Source organism: Cyprinus carpio, chromosome B15 (assembly GCF_018340385.1).
Source record: "Cyprinus carpio isolate SPL01 chromosome B15, ASM1834038v1, whole genome shotgun sequence".
In the NCBI taxonomy this organism is placed as follows: domain Eukaryota; kingdom Metazoa; phylum Chordata; class Actinopteri; order Cypriniformes; family Cyprinidae; genus Cyprinus; species Cyprinus carpio.
In genome coordinates, this window is record NC_056611.1 from 19,438,308 (window position 1) to 19,464,194 (window position 25,887).

The 25,887-nt window shown below is 36.6% G+C and overlaps 1 protein-coding gene across 3 annotated transcripts; it reads left to right on the forward strand.

Moving 5' to 3' along the window:
- Nucleotides 1-1,411: 1,411 nt before the first annotated feature.
- On the forward strand, nucleotides 1,412-25,796 carry LOC109077411 (ankyrin repeat domain-containing protein 13B-like). Of its 3 annotated transcripts, none has more exons than XM_042739660.1 (15): nucleotides 1,412-1,812; nucleotides 14,215-14,350; nucleotides 15,163-15,287; nucleotides 15,706-15,751; nucleotides 17,229-17,372; nucleotides 17,599-17,821; nucleotides 18,035-18,101; nucleotides 19,239-19,320; nucleotides 20,336-20,400; nucleotides 20,516-20,646; nucleotides 21,003-21,160; nucleotides 22,054-22,230; nucleotides 22,514-22,677; nucleotides 23,572-23,655; nucleotides 24,253-24,449. In XM_042739660.1, exons 1-15 carry the CDS (start codon nucleotides 1,702-1,704, stop codon nucleotides 24,307-24,309), a joined length of 1,770 nt encoding a protein of 589 aa, XP_042595594.1. In that variant the 5' UTR covers nucleotides 1,412-1,701; the 3' UTR covers nucleotides 24,310-24,449. The 3 variants fall into 3 exon arrangements, with proteins under 3 accessions (XP_042595594.1, XP_042595593.1, XP_042595595.1); XM_042739659.1 differs by having other exon boundaries at nucleotides 1,413-1,812; nucleotides 23,572-23,648; nucleotides 24,253-25,796; XM_042739661.1 differs by lacking the exon at nucleotides 1,412-1,812 and adding an exon at nucleotides 5,945-6,977 and having other exon boundaries at nucleotides 23,572-23,648; nucleotides 24,253-25,796.
- Nucleotides 25,797-25,887: the final 91 nt, after the last annotated feature.

Below are 25,887 nucleotides of genomic sequence, written 5' to 3' on the forward strand. Positions count from 1 at the left end.
TCCACAGGTAATAAATGTGACTCCAATGCATCAACTGATGTCTTGTGAAGTGAAAAGCTTCATGTTTGTAAGAAATAAATACATCATTAAGGTGTTTGAACTTTAAACCGTTGCTTCTTCTCTAAATATAATCCAGTGGAATTTGCAAGATGTGGATGAGTTTGTTTCTTCATACTGGCTCACCAATGGATCGTTTTCAGAGAATGGGTGCTGTCAGAATGACAGTTCAAACAGCTGCTAAAAACATCACAAGTTTCATTTTTGGGTGAACTATTCCTAAATACATGTGCATATATATAGGCTTTTTCCTGTAAGTATATGAAGAATGGGCTGAATGTGCTGAAGAAATCCCAATTGAAAACTTGCACACTACAGTAGCTCATAAAACCAATAGAAATCTGCAAACAATAAATTATGGGACAAAAAGTAAATATTAGACAAACAAAAATGCACACACACACACACACACACACACACACACACATATATATATATATATATATATATATATATATATATATAAAATTTTACTATATTTATTTTTTTTTTTTTAATTTTTAATTTTTTTTTTTTAATTTGAATCTGTTATTTTATTATGTGATTTGATTTGTTTTTTCAAATGTGTGATTTTGGTTTTCCACTGGCAGCATATGTATTGTGATCATGTTGGCAAGACAGCAATATTATTAATGAATCTGATGGAAAAAAATCTCTACTTGAACATATGCAGTTGTGCTGATTTTATGTCTAGTCCCCTGTTTAGAGTGGATGGGATGGATCACTTCCTGCAAAAGATATTAATAATATCAGCACTATAGAAAATAAATCAAGTCAATTCTATTCTAAGTGGAAGTACAAGATTTAATAGGCTACTAACAAATGAATAAAACTCCATTTGATTGCTATGGAGTCAAAGAAGTATTTATTGAGACCAAATAAAATAGATGAGAACATAGCTAATTAATTGTATTTTTATTAAGTTTAATAGAGCAACAGAAGTTTTAAGTTTTGTACTAATTGATTTTGTCATATTGTTTAAGGTTTATACTAGTTAAGCATGGTATGGATAAAAGAACAAATTAGACAGTAGATATTAGTGACAAAATCAGCACAATAATATACAAACACCATGTTCTGTTCTGTTCTATCTGTTCCATTAAAAAAAAACAGAATTCTAGAACTGAATTTATGTTATGTTAATAAATTATAGGCTACTGCATCCATTAAGGAATATGAAGACATAGATGGCAGAATGAGATGGTCTCTCTCCCCCATGGCGCAGTGAGCAGCATCTGCATGTATGACAGAATCACACACTGAAGTTCAATGGCTCATTGGTGTGACTGAGTCGCTTTCATCGGCGTAACGAGAGCCCTGCCTCAACTCCGCGAGCAGGCGTGCGTGCGCGCGCGCGTTTGAGTGTGAGAGGAGAGGGAGAAAAGACTAGGAGGAGTGGAGAACAGAGCGGAGAGCATTCATGCACACAAGCTTTAAATTGTCTTTAACACAGACACACTGAATGCCAATCTACTATGCAAAAGGCGATGCTGGATACGAAAAAGGAGAGAAATGCCCTAAGCGGTCGTTTCAGCAATAATAGCTTCTAATATAGCCTAGAACGCGCCCTTTATAAAAGTAACTGATATCGTACAAAAGCAGGGAAACGGAACGGGGGAGAGAGCAGCGGCGAACTATGCACTGATGATGATTTCTGCCAGAAAAACTCCGGAGAAGAGTCGCTACCACCTGCATTTTCTGGTGTGGCATAACAAACACCGGCAGCTGGAGAAAGAGCTCTCAGCTCGCGAGCAGGTAAGATGCTTTCGTTCCCGCGTGACAGTCTCGCGGCGGATGATGCTGTGAGGAGCGGGCCGTGCGTTTGTCTGAGGAAACTGATTTGGGTACTTCATTCGGCTTGTAATCAGTAATGAAAGGGCGAAAAGTGATTCTTCATCGTCTGCTGGTTCATTAAAAACACGTCTATTCAGTTAAGTGCTTATTTACTTGCCGATATGTTTACTACAAACAAAAATGCGTGTCAAAAAAACCCTCACACCCTGGCTGCGTCTTCAAACCTAGTGAGTTGCCTGCCTAGACCGCATTTTGGGGCGTATATCGTTCGAACGCGTAAAAATACTGTCTTTTTAGGTAGCTCACTAGGTTTCCATACAGTCTCTGTTCTCCAAACCTGCTCATGTTACACGTCTGGCGGAAACATGATCACAAATGCAGTTTTATTTCGATCTGAGATGGTGTAAAACACAGAGAGGCTGCAGAATAAAGTGGCATTGCATACAAAGATTGTGGGTGAATGATGCTTACAGATCAGCCACTCACAGTTCCTGAAGATAGATGGTGTGTTTGTCTTTCTGATCAGCCTTCTTTAAAATAATTATTAATGCAGTATATTATTCCACGGATCAGTGTGGAATTAGTCTGTCATTAATTAGAATTTAAGGTTACTGTGCAGAACCGTATATAGGCCAGAGACAATGAATGGTTGAGTTGAATGTATGGGAAGGAAATGAATAAATAAATGAAATAAATAAATTGCAAATATAGACACACCAAGCAAACAGACAGATTACAACATGACTGGTTTAGTTATGTTTTATTTAGCTCCACAAAGCATAAGTTCATTTGGTTTGATCATATTCCAATAATAGTACAAGGAACACATTGTACAGTAGCCTATAATTTAAAAAGCCTGTTCTGTTCTATTATCTGTTTAATAGAATATAATTCTGTTCTACAATTTATTATGTTTGTAAACTAGTTTCAACATCCCATTTTATCCTATTCTATATGAGAGATACAAACATGAACAAAACTCCATTTGATTTTATTTTAGCCTATTATCTGAGATATTAAGTAATATTAAGACACAGATGGCAGCATGAGATGCTCTCTTTCTCCCATGGTGCAGTGGTACAAGCTCACATTCAGATCTGCCTCTATTTATCTAATCAACAAACACTGGATAGAAGCAAGTCCTGCTCTACATATTTAGTTTTTTCGATAATCCATTTTACTCGGATGTACATCACAATACGGAAGAAAAGATCAGTTGCTACTTCCATTACATCACAATTTTAATGCAACAATAATTTACAGATTTGTAGAAATAGTCAATTCTTTCAAAAATTATGGAGAAATAAACCAGCAGACACATAATAAAAAACAGCATTAGAGGTGGAAAATCAAATAAAAAAAGAAAAAATTGACTTATTAAAACATTGCTCTTTAATTTAATCCCGGTTTTATTTAAAATATTTTATATTATACAATAGATTAATTAAATAATACTGTACACAATTTGTTGTTGACACACGTCAGGCGTCAAGTTAAAGAGCTACATTATAATGGAAGAACCCAAGATGAAAACCTGAATGCATTTTTCTGTAACAAACAGACATTTTTATGTAAGAAGACTAATTGAGTCGAATCAAATGCCCACTTCAGGTAACATCAAGGCCTGTGTGCTCCAGTTCACTATTCTGATTTAACTCTCTGCTTTATGAGTAAATGATTTCAACTCATTTGAGCGAAGTCTTCCATCTCAGTTACAGCAGCCATTCATGATTCCATCTTTCCAAACCCCAAACAAACTGTAACTCATTCCAAAACCAGCCATCTTGTTCCTGTGCCGGTTTTTATTGCACAGGCTGATGGTAATAATTCAGACCCCTAACCCTCTCGATGATCACTGCGATATAAAGCACTTCCAGTTTAGCTGATTTACAGGCTGCTGACAGCATAGCCACGTTTGGCACTGTAGGATGTCGCTCGATGAGTCAAACCGGGTCCCTCCGGGGATGGCACGAGGCGCAAAGGGAGGTCAATAGTGTCTCAATCGTTCCTCTCTTGTGAATGAGGCACGTAGCCACCCTGACGAGGGGAAAAAGTTGCTGCACCAGCACACAGGATTATGGGATAGATGTAAGGTGTCAGTGAAAGAACAATGGGGGGAAACTTAAGCTATTAGGACAGAGGAGAGCAAGGGACGTGAATAGCAAAGAGATCGGGTGCTGGTGGAGGAGGAAGAGGAGGGGTAAAGAAGTTACCAAAGGGAAAAGAAGCTCAATTTGCAGTTTGCCTTGACAGTGCCATAAAACAGTCACGGGGGGAGGAAGTGGACAGATGACAGCTTGGAGGAGAGCGGCAGGAAATTGAGAAAGAGCGAATGGATAGAGTGGGTGATTGAATGAGCAAACCAGAGAGAAGAGCCATTGCCGACTGATGCATCTACAGAACCGAGTCCAAAAATAAGAGAAATTGCAGAGTGGCATGTAGATTTGTGTTTCTTTGAGTGCAGTCAGCAGTGCCATAGCAAATATGCAACAACACGGCGGCAATTTCTTTACCCTGCATCAGTACATTTGCCGTTGTCCACACATCTGTTCAGTTTTCCTGTTTGATGTACTGCCTCTCTTCTTCAACACTCACCCCTTCTGCTCTCCACCCGTAACCCAACACTAATTGCGACAGAGCGTTGTCACAGGGGACAAGCGTTAGGCGGCTAGGAGGGGGTTGCTGAGATTTAGTTAACTTATGGCAAGCTTTTAACAAACTGACAAGGACAGTGGAAGACAGAGCTCGTAAAAGGCCAGCGAATTGGGTTGTTAAATTTGAAATTATGGAAATGAAAGGTGCAATTGTATCTAATTTGATTAAAGTTTATGATCTGAATTCACCATAAAATAATAAGTAGCAATACAATCAAACATACTGGTGCACACACATACAAATCTATCAATTCCAAATGACCTGAGTAGGCGAGCTGTGCTGCATTTGTCTACTGGAGAATACTACAAGGCTCTATTTCATAAGCACTACACATCTCCATGATTTACATATATGTTTGTTTTTCCAGTAAACAGTCCCCTATTCTAATTTGGATATGCAAACGTAACCTCAAACCGTACTGTGAAAACCGTAGGAAGTATAACATCTAGTATGTTAGTATTCTCCTTTTAAAGGGATGGTTCACCCAAAAAAAAAAAAAAAGAATTTCGTCAGTATTATCATTCCCAGAGTTGTTTTTGTAAGTAAAACTTAAACTATTAAAAATAAATAAAATAAAAATAATTTTAGATAATTTAAAGGAAGCTGAAATAAAATATAAATATTAGATGGAAAATCTAAATAAAAAATGAAAATGCGAAACTGAAATTAAATAAGTTCAAGCTGACACAGTAAAAGTACTAAAAATAGAAATAAAGCTAAAAAGAAATATAAAAACAGATACTATAATAAAAAAATCACAAAAGGACAATTCAATTACAAAATAAGAACTGAAAATACAATAAAAAATGAAATCTAAATCAAATTCAAAATATAGTAACTAAAATAACACTGGTACAGTATCTCCAAACCTGAATGACATTCTTTCTACATAACACTGAAATTTAGATTTTTGGACAAAAACAGTCAAAATATTCTTCAAGATTTAATTTAAGAGTAAAGCAAAGGACATGTCATCACCGGCACAGTCAGACTGCTTGGATTTCCAGAATGGACTCTAAACTAGCCATATCCAAAACAGTTTTGAACGTGAAGTGTGTGACGTGACATACAGCCAAGTATGGTGACCCATACTCGGAATTCGTGCTCTGCTTTTAACCCATCCAAAGTGCACACACACCGCAGTGAACACACACACATCGTGAACACACACCCGGAGCAGTGGGCAGCCATTTATGCTGCGGCGCCCAGGGAGCAGTTGGGGGTTCGGTGCCTTGCTCAGGGAGCCTCAGTCGTGGTATTGAAGGTGGAGAGAGAGCGCTATACATTCACTCCCCCCACCTACAATTCCTGCCGGCCCGAGACTCGAACTCACAACCCTTGGATTGGAGTCCAACTCTCTAACCATTAGGCCACGACTTCCCCACAAAGTCGTGAATCAAACAGTTTTGAACGGTCTTTTATACAGTCTTTGTTGTCCCATTGTGACATTCCTACTGTATATTTTTGCGCTGACATTTAGTTAAAAAGTAATAGCTGTAGGATTGTGTTTTGGTGAAGCTCTGTTGGTTTCTGCCTCCCACACTATGAGGCGGTCGCCTCAGCCCTTATAGCTGAGACCTGGATGTCGATCTCCAGAATATGAACCACACCGTGGGTGTGTGTCAACCTTCTGTGACACAATAGCACACAAGTCGAACAAGGACCCATATTTTTCCCTCTCTCTCTCTTCCTCACAATATGTCTGTCTGCCTAGACTTATTTAAAGAATCTGTAAGTTGTTGTTCACCTCTCTCCTGGGCTGCATCCTTGTCTATGCAATTCATTCTTCTGCCACATCACAGCCTTCAAGTGCTTCTGTGCGTTAATGCTGTTCTGTCTTCAAATAAAAGCTGATTTAAGTGAACGCGCCGAGGCACACAATTACATTTATGTGTAAAACGGATTGTGCATGTGTAAATCTATGCATGTATGCACATTTTTATGCATAAGGCCACACAAGAGAGCTTGTGCAAAGTCTTCAGCGGAATCTATCACATGCTGCGATATGCACCCCACACACACACATATGATTTTCTTCTGCATGCCTCCCACATGCACAGTTTGGACTTCCAATGAAAGATTGATGTTGGTTTAAGTAGCTGCCAGAGAACATTAGCCAAGGCAGAAAGAGTGCAAGAGCAGATGCACCAGCCAGAGATGACTATCAATAATGCAGTCTCCAGCAGGCCCACAACTGAGAGAGAGGAAGAAGAGATGGGATGGACAGCTATGTGGAAGAGCATCCATGTGAAAATGTGAGGATGGACCCTAGATGATTTTCACTTTCAATGTGGTGGGGCAGGATTAGTAATTAACATGAATTTGAGTTAGTGCACTTGTGTCTGATGCAATGCATGCATGTCAGCAGAAAAGTGTGCTTGCTTGTTACAGGGCTGCCAGAAAGATGCAGTGTAGGTGGGTTAGACGAGTTCTGGTCAGAGCAGGAGAATTGTAACGTGTAGGTGTTTCAGGTAGGATTTCTATTATTTTTTATTATTCTGTATGCTGACCTTCACCGCTCAAGAAACCTTAAAAAGATTTACCATGGTAACTGTAGTTTCCACCAAAATACCACAGTTATGTCAAAAACCAAATGTTTTTTTTTCCCAGTTATATGCATATACATGCAAATTTAGTTATATATAGATTAGGGCTGTCAGTCGATTAAAAGTTTTAATCTAATTAATCACATCCTTTTTCTGTGATTAATCGTGATTAATCGAACAGTTCATGAAATTAAGCATAGACCATTTATCTTGTTTCAAATGTTTATTTTGTCATCATTTGCTATATCCAGCAAAGTAAACTAAAAGATTGAAGGGTGATTCTCAAAAATCTATGTTTTCTGGAAGCTTTTTTCAAGATAAATTTAGATGTCTTTCCAAAAAAAGACACTTAGAAACTTCAAAAGCACACCAAAGAACCAAATGATATAAGGAGCCCATATAAGCACATATGAAAGAAAAAAATATCAGAATTTTATAGAATGTATACAGTGCAACAGCAAAGAGCTTTTTTACATTTTTGAGAAGCCAAGTTGCGATACCGAACAAGACCACATAGAGATGCGAAAAAAAACCTAAACCGACCGCCTGCTGACTGCATACAGGTATATCTACTACAGTACACAGATCCATTCAGTATAACTAAACACAGCAACATAGACATGACAAATCAAAACATTAACGTGAATGTGTTTGGAAACAACGTGAATGTATGGAAATGTCTGTGCCTGTGCATAAATGCAATGTGCGATCAGTGCGTCAAGAGCACTCATACTGTACACGCATTAATGTAATGGACTCACGCATGCTTACTGTAGGACTCCTGTACACCACCGCAATCAGCTTTACCTTGATTGCAGTCTTCATGCATCAAAACTTTGCTAGTGAGACAGGTTATCCAGTCAAGAAAACGTAGTTTGCGTCTCATCTGGCCATACAGCGGTGGGATGTGTTCAGTCTGTACTTCACATGTGAGTATGCGTGTGACATGTGACGGCTCGCACTCTTCAGAGACAATCAAAGAATATGACAGAGCTCATGTTTTAAAGCGAAACACACTGGAATTAATAATTCACTGAAAACGCAACGCGAGTCTGTTCTCTCTGCAATCTCTGATGTAATCAGCCTGGTTTTTTAAGGGTTAGAATAGAAATTGTGCCTCAGTAATTTTGCGTTAAATTATTTTAACGCATCAAGGATTATAAAATTAATCGCATGTGTTAATGCGTTAACGATGACTAATATAGATATAGTATAGATATAGATATACACACAATACTTTAGCATTTATTTGATAGAAATCTATTATAACATTATAAATCTCTTCACTATTTTCTTTAACGGAGTGTCTATTTACACTAAGTGTAAATAATCCGCCTTGTTGGCAGAGGCTATTTACACTAACTCCGCCCACCAACGTGTTATTTAGCTAGTCAACAATACAAAATACAGACAATAGACGTCAGCTGCAGTGGCACAGATGGTAAAATATGTGTCGTACTCATTTTGACGCGATCGACCTGAGTTCGAATCCACCTTTTGGCAAACCTTTTTCACCCTTTTCAAATTTCAAATCACATCTGAAAAGCATTTATTTTTAATGAAGGAAATAATCAAAAAGTTGAAAATAAAGTGTCCGGTAGGGTTAGGGTAGGTGTAGGGAGGGCTTTATTGTCCCAATAAGGTGGCATCCATTTAATAATTTGAATTAAAATTAAATTTTACACTCAATAAGTTATTGCATACTGTTTTATAATGTACTACACACGCAGGTGTAATTGCCACTATTTGCAATAAGTAATAAGTAGTATATATAGCAGAAAATCCTGCTATTTTAACATTTTAAATAGAATCTATAGCCTAGTTATTTGCACTTAGTGTAAATAGCATCTATCGCTAAGAAAATATGCTATTTTCACTTAGTGTAAATAGCATCTAATTGCTATTTACACTTAGTGTAAATAGCATCTATTGCTATTTGTACTTAGTGTAAATAGCCTCTATCTCTATTTACACTTAGTGCAAATAGCCGCTGCCTTTTTAAAAAAAAAGTTGAAGTATGGACTTGTCAGGCACAAAATGTGAAAATTGTTTTCTTTAAATTAAATACATCTGAAATAAATATCTGATAAAAAAAATATTAGAAATGTTGCTTTGGCAAAATATAAAAACAGCAATTGCAAATTATTATTAAATAATAAATACTTGAATTTAAATACTATAATTTTTTATGGTTACTGGAGTGTTGCTATGTGGTTAGAAAGAACTCCTAAGTGTATATTCTGATTCCTAAATATGGCTCGTGTCCCTCCTTCACTTAAAGTTTGCAGGTGTTCATGGCCGTTTTATTGTGCATCCGTTCGCATGAAAATTGCTCGCTTCGAAAAATAGATTGCTTACAAGATAATAGCACAGCTCCACTCGAAGAAAAAAAACAGCTTTGTACCAGCCATTTGCTTACTGATGTAAAACTCTAATGAATTAATATTTATTTAATAAATTAATGAAATTTATAAATTTAGTAATTATTTAACATTTTAAAATTCATAAAACGTTAATTTTAGCTAATCAAACCAACGTAAATGAAAACTGTAGTAAATTAGCTCCAAAAAATTATCTATATAGCTTAAAGTGTCATTTATGTCTCTCACCAGTCGATGTAGGACAAATAATGAGACAAAAATCTAAAGTGTTCAATTTAATTTGTTTTAAGGTTTGTTTTGGTGGATGCCATGGTAAATCTTTGTAGTATACATGACAGGATGATAGTCAAAATGTTTATCTGTATTTGTATGTGGCTGTGTGATCAGATGAGATAAGGGACTGTTTGTGTTTGTGCTATTGTGTGTGTTGTCTAGCATGTCTCAGAGGGGTATATATAGCAGCATTTCAGTTCACCAGAAGGCCAGTCGTTAACAACTGATGTTTCCTGCACCCTCCTCCTTTGTTCCGTCCTCCTCTCACAGCTGCTAATCTGTCTTACAGAGTTACACGTTTCTCTTCGTCTCTCCCTGAATCTCTCAGAACCAGTTATTAATCTCATTCAGTCCCTCACTCAACGGCTTAAGCATGCACACCTCCTGACAGTTATCTCCTTCTCTCTTTCCCTTTCTGTCAGTAATCTGTGCCGTCTCTAGTGTCAGGCTTGATCGGAGATCCCCAGAGGAATGATGTTAGAGTCATCATTCACTTAAAACTGTAGTTTTCCCTCCATCGGCCTGCATCTCCTATTTGTACTCCTCATCCAGGGTTACCATAGCAACCCCCACCCCCACCCCTCATCCACACCCTTTTTCTCGTAGCACTCATCTCACTCTGGGGACCAGGCTGCTGTTTTTCTAGCTAGAGGCCCTCAGGGGCCACCGGGCCTCAGTTGTTGCTGGTGAGTGCCGTCATGATGTTGCGAAAGGGGCCGGCTAATTACAGAGCAGGGTGTCGGACACTCTGGAGTTCTCTTTAACAATAACAAAAACATGAGTGTGATTTATTCTGTGGCATGATACACATTATACACAATCAGGGCTCAACAATAAGGGTGGCCCACTGACCCGGGACCAGTGTTTTTTAGGTCAGCTGATGGAACTGTCCGTTGTCCTATTAGGGCCAGAGCTATACCTGTATGATTTACAGCTGTTACTGTAAATCCTGTTTGTTAAGAAGCCTAGAAAGCCTATTTATATTTGTGGGGGAAAAATACTATTCTCAAATGCAAAAAATAATTTCAAATTCACTTTCAAATTTACAGGCATTCATTTAAATTAATAATTTTTATGTTTTTTTATGTTAAGGACAATTAAAATGTGAGTGGGCAGTAACATTTTTTTTTAAGCTTTTTCTTAAGTTAAATAAAGCTGGAAAAAAGTAAAATATTAGATGTTAAACCTAGATAGAAATGTTGAAATTAATAAATTAAAATGACTAAAACTACAACTGAAATAAAAATAAATCAAAGCTATATAATTTTAATTTATATAAATTTAATAATTATATATATATTTATATATATATATATATATATATATATTAGTGCTGTCAAACGATAATCACGATTAATCACATTCAAAATTTTATTTACATAATATATCAGTGTGTACTGCGTATATTTATGTCTATATAAATACACACACATACAGTATATATTTTGAAAATATTTACATGTATATATTCATATTCATATAATTTAGATTATATATAAATTATATTTAATATATTAACAAAATTTTTCTTAAATATATACATGCATGTGTGTGTGTTTATATATACATAACAAATATACACAATACACTCACATATACTATGTAAATAAAAACTTTTATTTTGGTTGTGATTAATCGTTTGACAGCACATATATATATAATATATGTAATATATATATATTACAGAAGTTGTAATAATAAGAAAACTCTTGTTATGTCAAGATCACTAGAAACAAGCAGAAAAATAATGCATGGCCTCTTAGAACTTCTGTACCAAATAAATAAAAGTACAATTAAAATTAAAAGTGAAAATATAAAAATTAAAGCTAATTCAAAATATTAATAAATACTATGAGTATGTAAATAATACTGAAATAACACCGATCTATTATTATATTACGACTTTAAATATTCTGAAGAAATTCTGAGTGTAAATAATAATATACAAATTACGGCTTTGTGTATTCTGAAGAAATGAATGTGTATTCTTATGAAATTATACAATTATGCCTAGGTGTTGCCATGTGGTTACCAGAGTACACTGTGTGGATTTTAGCGTGTTGCAAGGCAGTTTCAAGCAGGGTTTCTTTTATTGGTCAAAGTTAAAAGAACCCACCCTCAAATATCTTTGAAATTATAGGCTCAAGATATGGCTCTGTGGGATTTTTTACCTATTTTATGACTGACCAGGGGGAAATCACAAATCTGAACACTTAGAAAAGTTAGCTGAGCTACGTACTTAAGTTTAATACTTAAAATAATTTAGGGGCAACTGTAGTAGCCATACTAGCAATAACCATGAATAAATAACGCACTATACAATAGGCATGGAAAAGAAAACACAAGAACTCGCACATGCACCTTGAGCGAAGTGTAAATAAGTGCACCAAGTTAATCAGTACAGTATTGAACTCCACAGCAGCTCGCGCAGCACAAGTTAAGCCCTTGGGTAATAATATGTTTCCATTGCCACACAGCCAACCAAAATGCTTCATTAAAAACAGCAAACATGGCTCACATACAAGTCTCTAAATAAAGCTGTCCTGACTCTCATTTCTGCTCCACATACACGATTCAACATGCACCATCTGTCATGACCTTGCTTTCGGAGGGTACGCTTATAAATATGACCAACACGACCACGGCCGGCCAGCTCATCAAATAATGATTAGTGGGTCATCCTGCATCTATAAACATAAGCATATTTACTGAAATGTGTGGTAGTGCGTGGAGGTGAACAGAATGATGGTGTTTACGTTTGGATGTCAGTGAGCGATGATCTTATTATAAATGATCCTCCCATAAGGAGAATCTCAAGACTGTCAGATTCATAGTTGACTGGCTAAAAGGGGCCGAGAGACTAAGAGAGATCATTTGGATCAGAAGCTGAAGGAACAGTATGACACGCCACTGCTTTTCACAAGAGCGGAATCATAGTGCTTAGCGTGGATCTCAGTTTGAGTGTGGAAGTATTTCTCACCGTGGCTGTCGGGTGTCATGTGAGCGCGCTCTGTGTCATGTTCGGGTGTGATGCCTTAATTATCGCCAGTCACTTCTCTTTTCCATCACACTCTTTCACTTCTGACTTTTTTTCCTTTTACCTGTGATTCCTTCTGCATAGCAGGTGGCCAGAATTATGCCTGTTCTTTCCTTCTTTCTGAAGGCTTTCTCAAGATTCTCATATACTGCTAGATTATCATATACTTGAAAATATTCTCATATCTCCAAAATCTTTATGACTTTCCTTTTCAGTGGAACACAAACTAAGATATTTTGAAAGCAAATGGGGTCCAAAACAGCATTGGACCCCACTGAATTTAACTGTGTAGACAAAGACACAGAGACATTCTTCTAAATATATTCTTTTATGTTCCACAAAGGAAATTCATACAACATGAAGGTGACAAAATAATAACATAATAGTATTTTTTTGTTGAACTATACTTTAAAAACCTTATTTATTTATTTTTTTTATCTTATCTGCATGTCTTTCCCTTTCCAGTTGTTTGGAATAGCATATTAGTAATTTGTTTCATAATTGATGAACTCTGCAGCATCAACACTGTTATTAAACTGAATTGAATCAACACTGACTTGAGTTTAATTAAAACACTACTGCCTTTTGTAGAGCTTCATATAGCTGAATTAAGCTCATTTCATAATTTTATTAACTTTGCCCTATTATTGAACTGAACTGACTTGAGCTAAATAATGCACTCTTATCTTAGAACTAGTTTATAGTTGAACTGCATTCTTTTAACATTCATTCATTTATTCATTCAACACACTGTTTATGAACCAAATTGAATCAACACTGAACTAAAATGAGCTGAGAAAGACACTATTGTAAATTGAATCAACTCTGAACTAAAATGATGTGATAAAGTGAGTTTTGTATTGCTTTATTGTTTTGATTGGTTTCTTTTAATGGTTTATTTTTATATTTATAAATATGACTTAATTTGATAACAGTTTGCAGTATATTGCAACAAAATGGTAAAAAATCAGAATCAAAAGTTTCAGGATCTGACACAAACATGACAGCACCACTGAAAATAATGCAGTAAACAAGTGAGGTGGTAATTTGCATAATTTATTCATGTTGGGGTGCATGCTGGGAATCCAGTATCCAGCACTACTGAAGTTACTATTTTAATGAGGCACAGCAATGAAAATTAAATAAGGGGGAAAAATGTAAAATAAATACAAATAAAATAGAAAAATATATGTATATATAAAGTGTTCGTAACTGAACTTTTAAACATTAACAGAATGGCAAAAAGAAATAGTTTGAGGTCATAGAGGGGGAATGTAATGGGACACAATTCAGGTGTTTTTCAAACCTGCTTTTCAGCACAAATGTTCAGCATCTCTGGAGAACATGCATCAACTACTAGGCCACAGCTCTGACAGATCTCTGTTTTAGGGCAGAAACAGAAAACTGTGTTTGTGAAATATTTTACTGCATGAAGTTCTTAATAAAACGAATCTCTCTCTCTGTCTTACAGGTTGATTTAGAAGTGTTGGACCCACGGGGTCGGACTCCTTTGCACCTGGCCGTGACGCTGGGCCATTTAGAGTGCGCCCGTCTGTTAGTCCAGCGTGGAGCCGATGTCAGCAGAGAAAACAGAAATGGCTGGACAGGTAACACAGCGAAAAAGCCTTCGCATTTTGGGAAGGATGCAGTAATTCTGGCAAATATGATAAACTGTTAATTATTAACTGATAGTTATTAACTAATTAACTGATAATTAAAGTTTGGGGTTGGTACGATTTTTTTATTTATGCAAAGATACATTAAATTAATCAAAATTGACAACAAGAACATTTAAATGCTACTAGGAATTGTAAAGAAATGTTACAGTTTCTTTAAATATATAGATAATAATAATAATAAATGTTTCTCGAGCAACAAATCAGCATATTAGAATGATTTCTGAAGGATTATGTGACACTGAAGGCTGGAGTAATGATGCTGAAAATTCAGGTTTTTAAAAAATATATTAACATAGAAAACCGTTCTTTTAATTGGCAATAATATTTCAATATTGACAGTTGATAACTGATAATTGGCATAATATTAAAGTTCTATTATTTTGTCTAAATAAATTCCAAATAAAATTCCAAAAACCAGTCATTTTGCTACACAGAAAAAAATTGATGTAGAAACTTTCACTCAGAAATCGCTAGGAAATTTCACAAATTCATTGATTTAACATGAAATAAAATGCAGATGTAGTATTTTCTTGTAAAACGTACTCCAATTATCTTTTTTCTTTACAAATTAGTTACAGTATACAGGTAAATTTCAGCATCCTAACACTATAGTGCATTGTATGAAAATGTTTTTTTTTCATGTATTCGTATTTAGCTCTTTAAGTGAGCATTAGATAATGAGAAAGCTATTCTAAATGTAAATATATCAGTATCAATTTAACCTTTACCTTCTATCTCAGTGTTGCAGGAGGCCATCAGCTCACGTAACCCGGAGATGGTGCGTCTGGTGCTGCGTTACCGTGACTACCAGCGCACCACCAAGCGGCTGGCGGGGATCCCACGCCTGCTGGAGAGACTCCGACAGGTCAGCCCCAGATGTACCTTAAAAAACCCTGAACCTGCTAATGACAAAACAACAAGCCCCCAGCTTAACAAACAGCATCTTATCAACCACCTGCTGCCTGCACACCTGAGCCCTTCATTCCAGTAGATTCATGCATACAGATACACAAACAAACAGGTTTACGGGAAACCACTGGGTCTACGCCGTTTTTTTTTTTTTTTTTTGCAAGACCTCTCTTTTCCCAGTTTTCTTAAACCCTGGGCACCTCATAGCTCTTTTCCTTTTCGTTTATGATGGATGTGTGAGCTCTCTGGTTCTCCCCGTTCCTCATCTCTCAGGGAGTTTTATTATTCATGTGTTTCGCTACAGAGCGATCCGTCTCGCACTTTCGTCTTTCAACTGTACGCTCACAACCATCTCTGTCTCTTTTGTCTTTCAGGCACAGGACTTTTATGTGGAAATGAAATGGGAGTTTACGAGTTGGGGTAGGTGCCGCAAGTACACATATGATGGTATAAAATTTTCATGTTGCAATAATTGCTGAAGATTTTATCGCGGTATACACTATTATTACGATATTGGGAAAAAGTTGCAAAAAATGTTGTCATAACAGGTTTAATAACTTTTTTTATATAAGAAAAAGAATTGGACTTTTAAATTATGTATATATAAATACACAAACATACAGCATATATTTTGAAAATATTTACATGTATATATTTATATTCATCTAAATATATGACTATAAATATTCCATGCGGGAATCTGTTGTGCTGCTTAATATTTTTTTGAAACTCGTAATACTTTTTTTACAGGATTCTTTGATGAATAAAAATTTTATAAAAAGACCATTTATTTAAAATAGAAATATTTTATAACAATATACACTACAGTTGAAAAGTTTGTAGTCAGTAAATTTTTATTCTTTCTTTTTTTGGGAGAAATTAAAAGTTTTATTCAGCAAGGATGTGTTAAATTGATAAGAAGTGATAGCAAAGATTTATATTGTTAGAAAATATTTATAATTTAAATAAATACTGTTCTTTTTAACTTTTTATTCATCAAAGAATCCTGAAAAAAAGTATCACAGTTTCCAAAAAATAATTGGCAAATTTTTGAAATATTTGGCAGCAACTGAAAACAGTTGAAAAACTGTTGCCAACATTGATAATTCTAATAATAAATCAGCACATTTGAATGATTTCTAAAGGATCATGTGACAGTTTATACGGGAGTAATGGCTGATGGAAATTCAGCTTTGCATTACAGAAATAAATTATATTTGAAAGGATATTAAAATAGAAACCATTATTTATACTGTAATAACATTTTGCAAGATTATGTTTTTTTCTTTATTTTTGATCAAATAAATGCAGCCTTGATGAGCATAAGAGACTCCTTTAAAAAAACATTACAGATCTTACTGATCCCAAACTTTTGAACGGTAGTGTATATACATTCATGGGTGTGTATTTATATATACATAATAACTATACACAGTACACACACATACTATGTGAACAAAAACTTTTATTTTGGATGTGATTGATCGTGAATTAATCGTTTGACAGCACTATTAAGAAGTTACTATTCTTACAGTGGTTTATGTAAGTTCAGGTCCTTTACATAGTACATTTACAACTTTTGATTTTAATAACATGTTATTACATGTGGAAATTAACTAAGATTAATAAATACTATAGAAGAATCTTTCAATGGCAGTTTATGTTAACTAATGAATTAACTGTTAAATAATAAAGCCTTAATGTAAAGTATGACTGAACAATAAAAAAATTTCAAAAAATATCAAGAGCATGTTGTAGTGATATATGTGATATATCATATTACCAAATACTGTCACATGTCTAGCAGTAACGATGTGTAAATGGCATGTTTGGACAGTGACTTCCTCTTTCCACATCCTCATGTCCTGCTATTGTTGAACTCTCCCTCTATTTCCAGTTCCGCTCGTGTCTCGTATCTGTCCGAGTGACACATATCGGGTATGGAAGAGTGGCCAGTGTTTGCGGGTGGACACAACGCTCATGGGATTTGAGCAAATGACCTGGCAAAGAGGCAATCGCAGCTTCATATTCAGGGGTCAAGGTGCGTGCAATGGCTTTTTCCCTGCACTGAACGACCTTTATTTTCCTCTGCCTGCTGCCTACAAATCAGATTTAGGTTTGATCTCTGCTTTTGTTCTCGATGCCACTTCTCACTCAGTGTTATTTCAAACAAGCCGTCATTGGCATGGAAACAACCTCAGTCTCACTTCGCCACAGTCTCTAATTGGCCTCCATCCGTTCGGTCTCTCTCTCCACCTGTCATTCAGACTCCAGTGCCATGGTAATGGAAGTGGATCATGACAGACAGCTGGTGTTTTGCGAGACGCTGCCGTGCCTCTCTTCCTCTCCCACCTCACCCTCCACCAGGCCGTGCACAAACACTCTGAGCCTTCTGGGGGCGCTGCAGCCCAGCGACGAACAGGTGGCGGCCCGTCTATCTGCTCCCGTGGTGGCGACGCAGCTGGACACCAGGAACATTTCCTTTGAGAGGTGAGCACTTAATAACAATTGACAAGTCACTGTCGCCTATTCAAATGTTCAAAAGCAAGGGCATTGTAACCCTTTATTGTGGCTTTACTGTGAAGCTGAGAGTTTGAGTCAGCATTTTTGGGCTAAGCTTTCTCATAAAATGTGTGATATTGGACTCACCTCTGTTTGTATGGCATGTTGGCAATCTGGCAACATGTCCGAATGTCTCTGCAGGAATAAAACGGGCATTCTTGGCTGGCGTAATGAGAAAACAGAGGTGGTGAATGGGTATGAAGCAAAGGTACGGCTTATGTCACAATTCAACAGTCAATAGAATCCAAATGTCTGAGACTATATTGAAAATTTGCATTTAAAACTTTTCACTAAAAGTTGGGCAGATAATACAATTTATAATGAGATATAAGAAAAATGCTAAATGGATGCAATTTCATACTTCTGAATGGTTTAAAATTGCTTTAATGTTCAAAAGATTACAAGAACCCAGCTTGTGAGTACTGAATTGAGTTCTTTTGCATCTTTTTGCACTTGAAAGCTTTAAAATCGTTCGAGTTCATCAACTGTCCCAAGCATCTTTCAGCTCTAATCTGCTAAATGTGACTATAAGGCTTTGAGATATTAAGATATTATGATAAACATTAACATTGTGATTTTCTATAAAGCTGCTTTGAAACAATATGTATTGTGAAAAGTGCTCTACAAATAAATTCGATTTCACTAGTATATGTATGAAAAGGCATGGGAGAATTAAATTAAGAATCACTACGGTACAGAATTCAGAAAAAGATGCACTGATGCATGACAAAGGAAATGAAACACCTTAGATGGATCAAGTTGAATGTCTTTATTTATCTTGACAGTTATCCTTGGCTAATAGGAAGGCTGTTTAAAGTGTGTGTTAATTAGCTGGCAAATTGACAAATCTGACTTTGGGTGAAGGCTTGGCTCATGAATATTAATTAAGGTACTTGACTGGACACTCCTGGAAGGTTACCAAGCAACGACTCTGACCCAATTAATATTCATGCACTTATGCCTTGATGTGCATAGCATTACACAGTTGCAAACTTTTTCATCTGCTGACCTGATTGGAAAGGAACCAATTGCTGTGAAACAATTTTCGGTTACACCCGTTATATACTGGAAGAGAGGCGACATGACAAAACTAGACTTCTCCCATTTCAACCGGCTAAACTGTCTACACTACAATCATGTAGAGGGAGTTTTAGATGCAGTGAGCATTTCACTGTAATGCTCAGAAACTTCTAACACTGCTTTAAGGTCCTCCATAATTTGAACAGCATTTCTCATGTGGGATGAGTGAGTGTTGTATTTCTGTCAGGGATATAATGTGGCAGATTAACAAACAAATTATAAATACAGAGTGAACTAAACTCATGTTCTCATGTCTTTGCTTAAGGTTTACTGTGCTTCTAATGTTGAGCTGATCACACGAACACGTACTGACCATCTCAACGACCAGCACAAAACAAAACCCAAAGGTACGTTTGACTGACCAGTTTGTGTCTCAAATCAAAATCTTTACATGCCCACATTGACAATGAGATATATTTTTTTCAATCACACAATGAATATATATATGTATGTGTATATATATATATATATATATATATATATATATATATATATATATATAATATATATATATATATATATATATATATATATATAAAATCTTATATGCAGATTTGGTACCAGTCTTACTGGCTAAGTAATAAATACACAACTGTACTGTCTATTGAACTATGACAAAGAATGAACTTTTGTGAAGATATTTATTTTGTGTATATATTTATCTGTAGAAAGGAAATGCTGAAACTTATGCAATAAATATCTAAATATATATATATATAAAATTCTTAAATCGAAACACTATAGAACACTAAAAAAATCAACTTTCATCACAGAACCCTGAAAAAAGTGCATCATGGTTTTCACAAGCATTAATTAGCACATTTGTTTTTAACACTGATAATAATAATAAATGTTTCTTCAGCAGCAAATCAGCATATATGAAAGATTTCTCAAGGATCATGTGACACTGAAGACTGGAGTAATGGCTGCTGAAAATTCAGCTTTGCTTACAAGAAATAAATAACTTTAAAATATATTTAAATAGAAAACAGTTATTTTAAATTGTAATAATATCTAATAATATTACTGTTTGTACAGTTTTTTTATTAAATAAATGCAGTCTTGGTGAGCATAAGGATAAAAATGCAGATTTAAGGACAAAAATACAGATAAATAAATTCTGTTTTTGAAACGCATACGCAATTTATCTTTTTTATTTGTTTTTACAAAACACAATGAACGTGTGTATTGGTGGGCATGCTGTAGTGAATATGATGATTCAGTATTTCTATGCCCACTCAAATTATTTCCAAACAAACAGCGTCTTTGTCTTGTCTGTGGTTATCGTGATGTAATGCAAATCCTTGGGATTGTGCACGTCTTCTGTAATGCGATCTGCTGTGTGTTGTGCTTTTGTCTCAGGCGGCAAGACTCCTCTGCAATCCTTCCTGGGTATCGCTGAACAGCACATGGGGCCTAACAACGGAGTGAGTGAACGGAGCCTGTCAAGAATTTCTTCATTTATCATCAAGACACCTAAAGTGCTTTTTTTGTCACTTCTGTAGCCTCAAAATAAAGTGTGTGTGTATGTGTGTTTTATAGCACACTATGGTGACTCAGATGATATGTCCTGCAACGAACCCATTGGCCGTGACGGCAGAGGAGTACTTTAATCCCAACATGACTCAGAGAGACATCGGCCAGCCCTGTCACCTCACCACCAAAACACAAAGGTAGTGTATCACTTATGGTATCAAAACTAAATGTTTATCCCTGAAGTAATAAGCTGAAATATTACAATTATTAAAATAAAAAAATATATAACATATAACAAACTAATAAAAATGACAAAAGCACATAACAAATGTACTTAAAAATTAAAATGAAAACAGAATATAAAAATAAAAGCTAATTCAAAATATGCATAAATACTATAAAAGTATACAATAAATACTACATAAAAACACTGCTCCACTTGAAAGGCATTAGAAATTTTTTTTTCTGGACACCAATTGACATGTGAAACAAAATTGCTAAGACTGTACGAGGTCACACAGGTGTCTTATCTGTATAGTATGTTTTTCCCCAGGTTCAAAGCCAAGCTGTGGTTGTGTGAATCACACCCTTTATCTCTGTCGGAGCAGGTGGCTCCTATCATCGACCTCATGGCCATCTCCAACGCACTGTTCGCCAAGCTTAGGGACTTCATCACCTTGCGCTTGCCTCCTGGCTTCCCCGTCAAAATAGGTAAGAGAGAGAGAGAGAGGAAAAGAAACTAATGAGAAGGAACTGTGTCTAAAAATTGTAAAATTGCTAGATTTAAATTTTTTTTGCAAATTTGTCTCCAAAGTATGGCTAAGTTACAGCAACAAAGAAGTTTAAAAGAGAAGTTCACCCAAAAATGAAAAATGTAATCACCTTCAGGCCATCCAAGATGTAGATGATTTTGTTTTTCCATCGGAACAGATTTGGAGAGATTTAGCATTACATCACTTGCTCACCAATAGATCCTCTGCAGTGAATGGGTGCCGTCAGAATGAGTGTCCAAACAGCTGATAAAAACTTTACAGTAACCAATAGAAATCCACATGACTCCAGTGCATCAATTAATGATATGTGAAATGAAAAGTTACATGTTTGTAAGAACAAATCTATTATTAAGTGTCGTATATACTAGTGTTATGTATAATATTGCTTTGAAAAAGTTGTCTCATCTGAATCAAGTGAGAAATATGCACAGTTCAAGCACTGATTACAAGCAAAAACAGTCCAAAACTGTTCTAAACAAATATGTGGGTGGATTTTGATTTAAAAGGATGTGAGGGACTTTTTTCACTGGAAGCATTATTATGGATTATGGACTAGTATTTTGACCAGGAGCAACGTTAAAGTGCCTTGATGGATTTATTTCTTCACAAGACATTAATTGATGGACTGGATTGTGTGGATTTCTTATGGATTACTGTGATGTTATTATCAGCTGTTTGGACTCTCATTCTGACGGCACCCATTCACTGCAGAGAATCCATCGTTGAGCAAGTAATGCTATATTTCTCCAAACCTGTTCTGATGAAGAAACAAACCCATCTACATCTTGGATGGTAAAATTGGGCTAATGCAAAAATAACATCTCAATACAGAAATTCCCATCTACCACATCCTGAATGCTCGCATCACCTTTGGGAACCTAAATGGTTGTGAAGAGGGTGGTTTGCCCCGAATGGATGCTGAAGGGGACGGACAGAAGGACAGCCCCAGGACAGAGACTCCATCTCCAGGCAGTGACTCTTCCAGTGTGTCCAGCTCCAGCTCCACAAGTAAGAATCAACCTGCCTTTAACCTGCAGGGAAATGTAATTGTTAGAAACCATTTAAGATGATGATCAAATTGAAAAATATGGTGTTACAAAGTAATACAGTGTTCAGACAAAGCACTTGCCATTTTTAATGGCCGGAGAGGAATTGATTGCATAAATGTTTAATGATCACATTCCTCATAGTGCTGCCTGTAGTACAGATGTAACTCAGATCTGTTGATCAATACATTTGACTACAGTAATCTGCACTGGGCTTCATGAATGTGTGTTTGTGTATAAATCAGACTCGTGTCGCGGAGGAGAGATCCCACCTTGTGTGTTTGAGGCTCCGCGAGGCTACAGCATTTTAGGAGGAAACCAGAGGGAGAACATTAGAGATGAGGAAGATGATCTGCTACAGTATGCCATCCAGCAGAGCCTGATAGAGGCTGGATCAGAATATGACCAGGTCTGAGATGCAGTCACACACTTGCATGTTAACAGAAGCACATATGTGATTTGTGACTTGAAACCACATGGCATCAAAAAATCTTTCTATCTTTTCTGAATCCAAAAACGATGAATAAATGTGTTTTGATGAATGAAGCTATGTGGAGCTAGATTTTGTTGGGTATTCAAAGTCCCTATAAGGCAAATTAATTCTCAAAAAATTAATGCAGCTTCTTTACATCAAGTAGCTTTTGAATTATGAATAATTGCAGAAAAGAAGCTCTGTGTCCAATAAAAGTTTGTTTCTTACACTTTTTCTTCATCAGCTTTTGAAGACATTTACAATCACCAGAAGCTAAAAGCTAAACGTAGGTTATAAACGAACTACAATGTTGCCACCATTTAAGCTTCCTACAACTCCTTCAGTCTTTTGCACAATTATAAACACAACAAGACTGTGAAAGTGGGCTAGTGAGTAGATGAGTTTATCTGTTCCTTCCCAACAAACACCGTCCAAAGGGGACCAACAGTCTCATTTAGCTAATTCAAGACAAGTAAAATCTTTAAAGAAATCACGAGTGTGGTATTACTGTATTTTATGTTTTAGAATAAAATGTAAAAATGTTTGAGTTTGTGTTAACCACAGACCGTATTTCAAGCATTTAACCAAAACACTTACTGACTTCAGGACAGTGGGAGCATAAGTGCTTAAATGGTTGTGTCCAAGTTTTTTCCTACAACAATACATCATCCCTGCTGTATTCTACAGCAGCTCCTGGTTAGGACAAAAACCCTGATTAACATGAAAGAGATGCAATTAATATAATTTGTCAGTTTAAAGTTTCTCATCTGGTGCATGGAACATGGTGTAAGACTTTTTTACACATACCTGATCTCTCTGCTTCCCTCACAGGTGACGATCTGGGAGGCTTTGACCAACAGTAAGCCAGGAACACACTCTCTGTCCTGTGACCCCAGCCGGCACGAAAGGTCTGCAGTCAGTATTCCGCTTCCACTGTCTCCTGTAGTCACATTTCACCCACAATAGGCAAGGACAGCGTCACACTCTCATCACATTTACTGGAGCTATTGACTCAGGCTTGACTGTCAATACACAGCCTCAGTGAAGCTCATAGAAATTCACTAGGGTTTTCATCTTTCTCTCCTCACCTTCGTTTGCTCTTCATGGAGTTTCAAAGCAGGCAGAGATGCGCTGTCTGTGGCAGCCGAGATGAATCCGAAACAGTCATTATTCACGTCATTATTCTTTAAGGTTTATTTTTTAAGATAATATTTTAAATAAATCCTGTTCCTTTGAACTTCATATGCATCAAAGAAACCATAAAGGTTTCCACAAAAATATTAAGCAGAACAATTGATAATAATAAGAAATGTTTCTTAAGCATAAATTCAGCACATTAGAATTACTTCCGAAGGATCATGTGACACTGAAGACTGGAGTAATGATGCTGAAAATGTAGCTTTGGCATCACAGGAATAAATTACATTTGAATATAAATTAAAATGAAAAACTGTGAAAAACTGTGTAATAAAACTAAAGTCTCAGTTACTGCTTTTCTTCTCCATTACCCAGAACCCCACAGCACAAACCCAACCCTGTGGAGAGCCCTCGCAGCACATCCACCAATAAGCCACCGCGCAGCTACGATGAGCAGCTGCGTTTAGCCATGGCACTGTCTGCCCGTGAACAGGAAGAGGCGGAGCTACGTCAAAGACGAGAGGAAGAGGAACTGCAGCGAATCATTCAGCTGTCACTCATGGAGAAGTGACGGTGATAGTGGGAACTGAGGGCCGTTCCCAAATGCCCCACCCTCTTCTTCCAAAGAATTGGATAAAATGGGCCGATCTCTGGTCCAGTCTCGAATGAGTCATTCAGAATCACAGAGAAACCTCTGTCTTCACTGCAAGTTTACAAACACAAACTACTTAACTCATGGCAATCCACTGACTGATCAGCACCGGTCTGGTCTCTGAACGTGTGAATGACTGAGACAGTGCACACTGCGTACCTTGGCATCATTTCTAAAAGCCATCATCCGAGCACTCGCCCAGAGTTCTTGCATACTCACCGGTAGGTGTGAGTTCTGGGGGAATCTTGCCACTTTTTTTAGTTTTAAATTATAGACGAACTTTAATTTTGGTTGCTAATACACATCAGATTCACTGCACTTGGATTGAGGAGCCATGATGTCTCCTAACAGAATGTGTGAGGGCATGTACCCACGAGAGTTTATGCTGCAGCTCCATCCATCTTGATGGTAATGCTGCATTCACAAAAACGTAGAAGAAAAACGTAAAGATTTGTGAAAGTGATACTTCCATTAAGCAACCAGAGTTGCTTAATAGAAACTTTGGTTAATGCCATTTCGTTAATCACTAAACTTTGAGGATCTCACACAGGAGGATTTTAAGAAAAATTTTTCCCATTTGATATCAAAGACCTGTTCGCACTAGCACGAATGTTCGACATGAAAATTCAGTCCGAGTTTAGCAGGCAATTCGTCTGTTCAGACCAATATGAAAAAAGATGGGTTAAAATAACAATGCCTATTTTCTCTACAGGGTTAGTGGTGCTCAATTTTCCATTTTCAACAACTGTTGTCATGGAAGTTTAATGATGTGTGCAGACCAAAAGTTAATCTAATTATTTGTGCAAGTAAATTACATACAAAGTCAATGCAAAGACATGAATAGACAAATTTGTGCCGGCCGACGCAAATGATGTGAATTGGGCAATACGCTTGCCTTGAACATGCATTATTCGCCTTAATCGCGCATTTTAAAATTTTAACTCGAGAGGAAAATTCGCAAGATGCATTGTCACGTAATCCGATCAGAGAAGAGCTTGTTGATACGTCCGGTTGTAACAGAAAAGGATTTATTAATTTTTGTTTATAAGATTTTATTTTTTTTGATAGGACAGTAGTAATGCCAGGAAGCAAAATAGGAGAAAGAGAGGGGGGCGGGATCGGGAAAGGTCCATGAGCTGGGATTCAAACTTGGGACGCCTATAACTGCTCCCTGCAGAGCCAATGGTTCTAGCTTGACATCCAGCTCCACCTTCCTGGACATAACAGGTGGAGCTTGAAGGTCCAACCACGCCCTAATTATAAATTTATCAGAGCCAATGGTTCTAGCTTGACATCCAGCTCCACCTTCCTGGACTGGAGCTGGACTACGTCATGCTTCACCCATTTGACCACGTAGA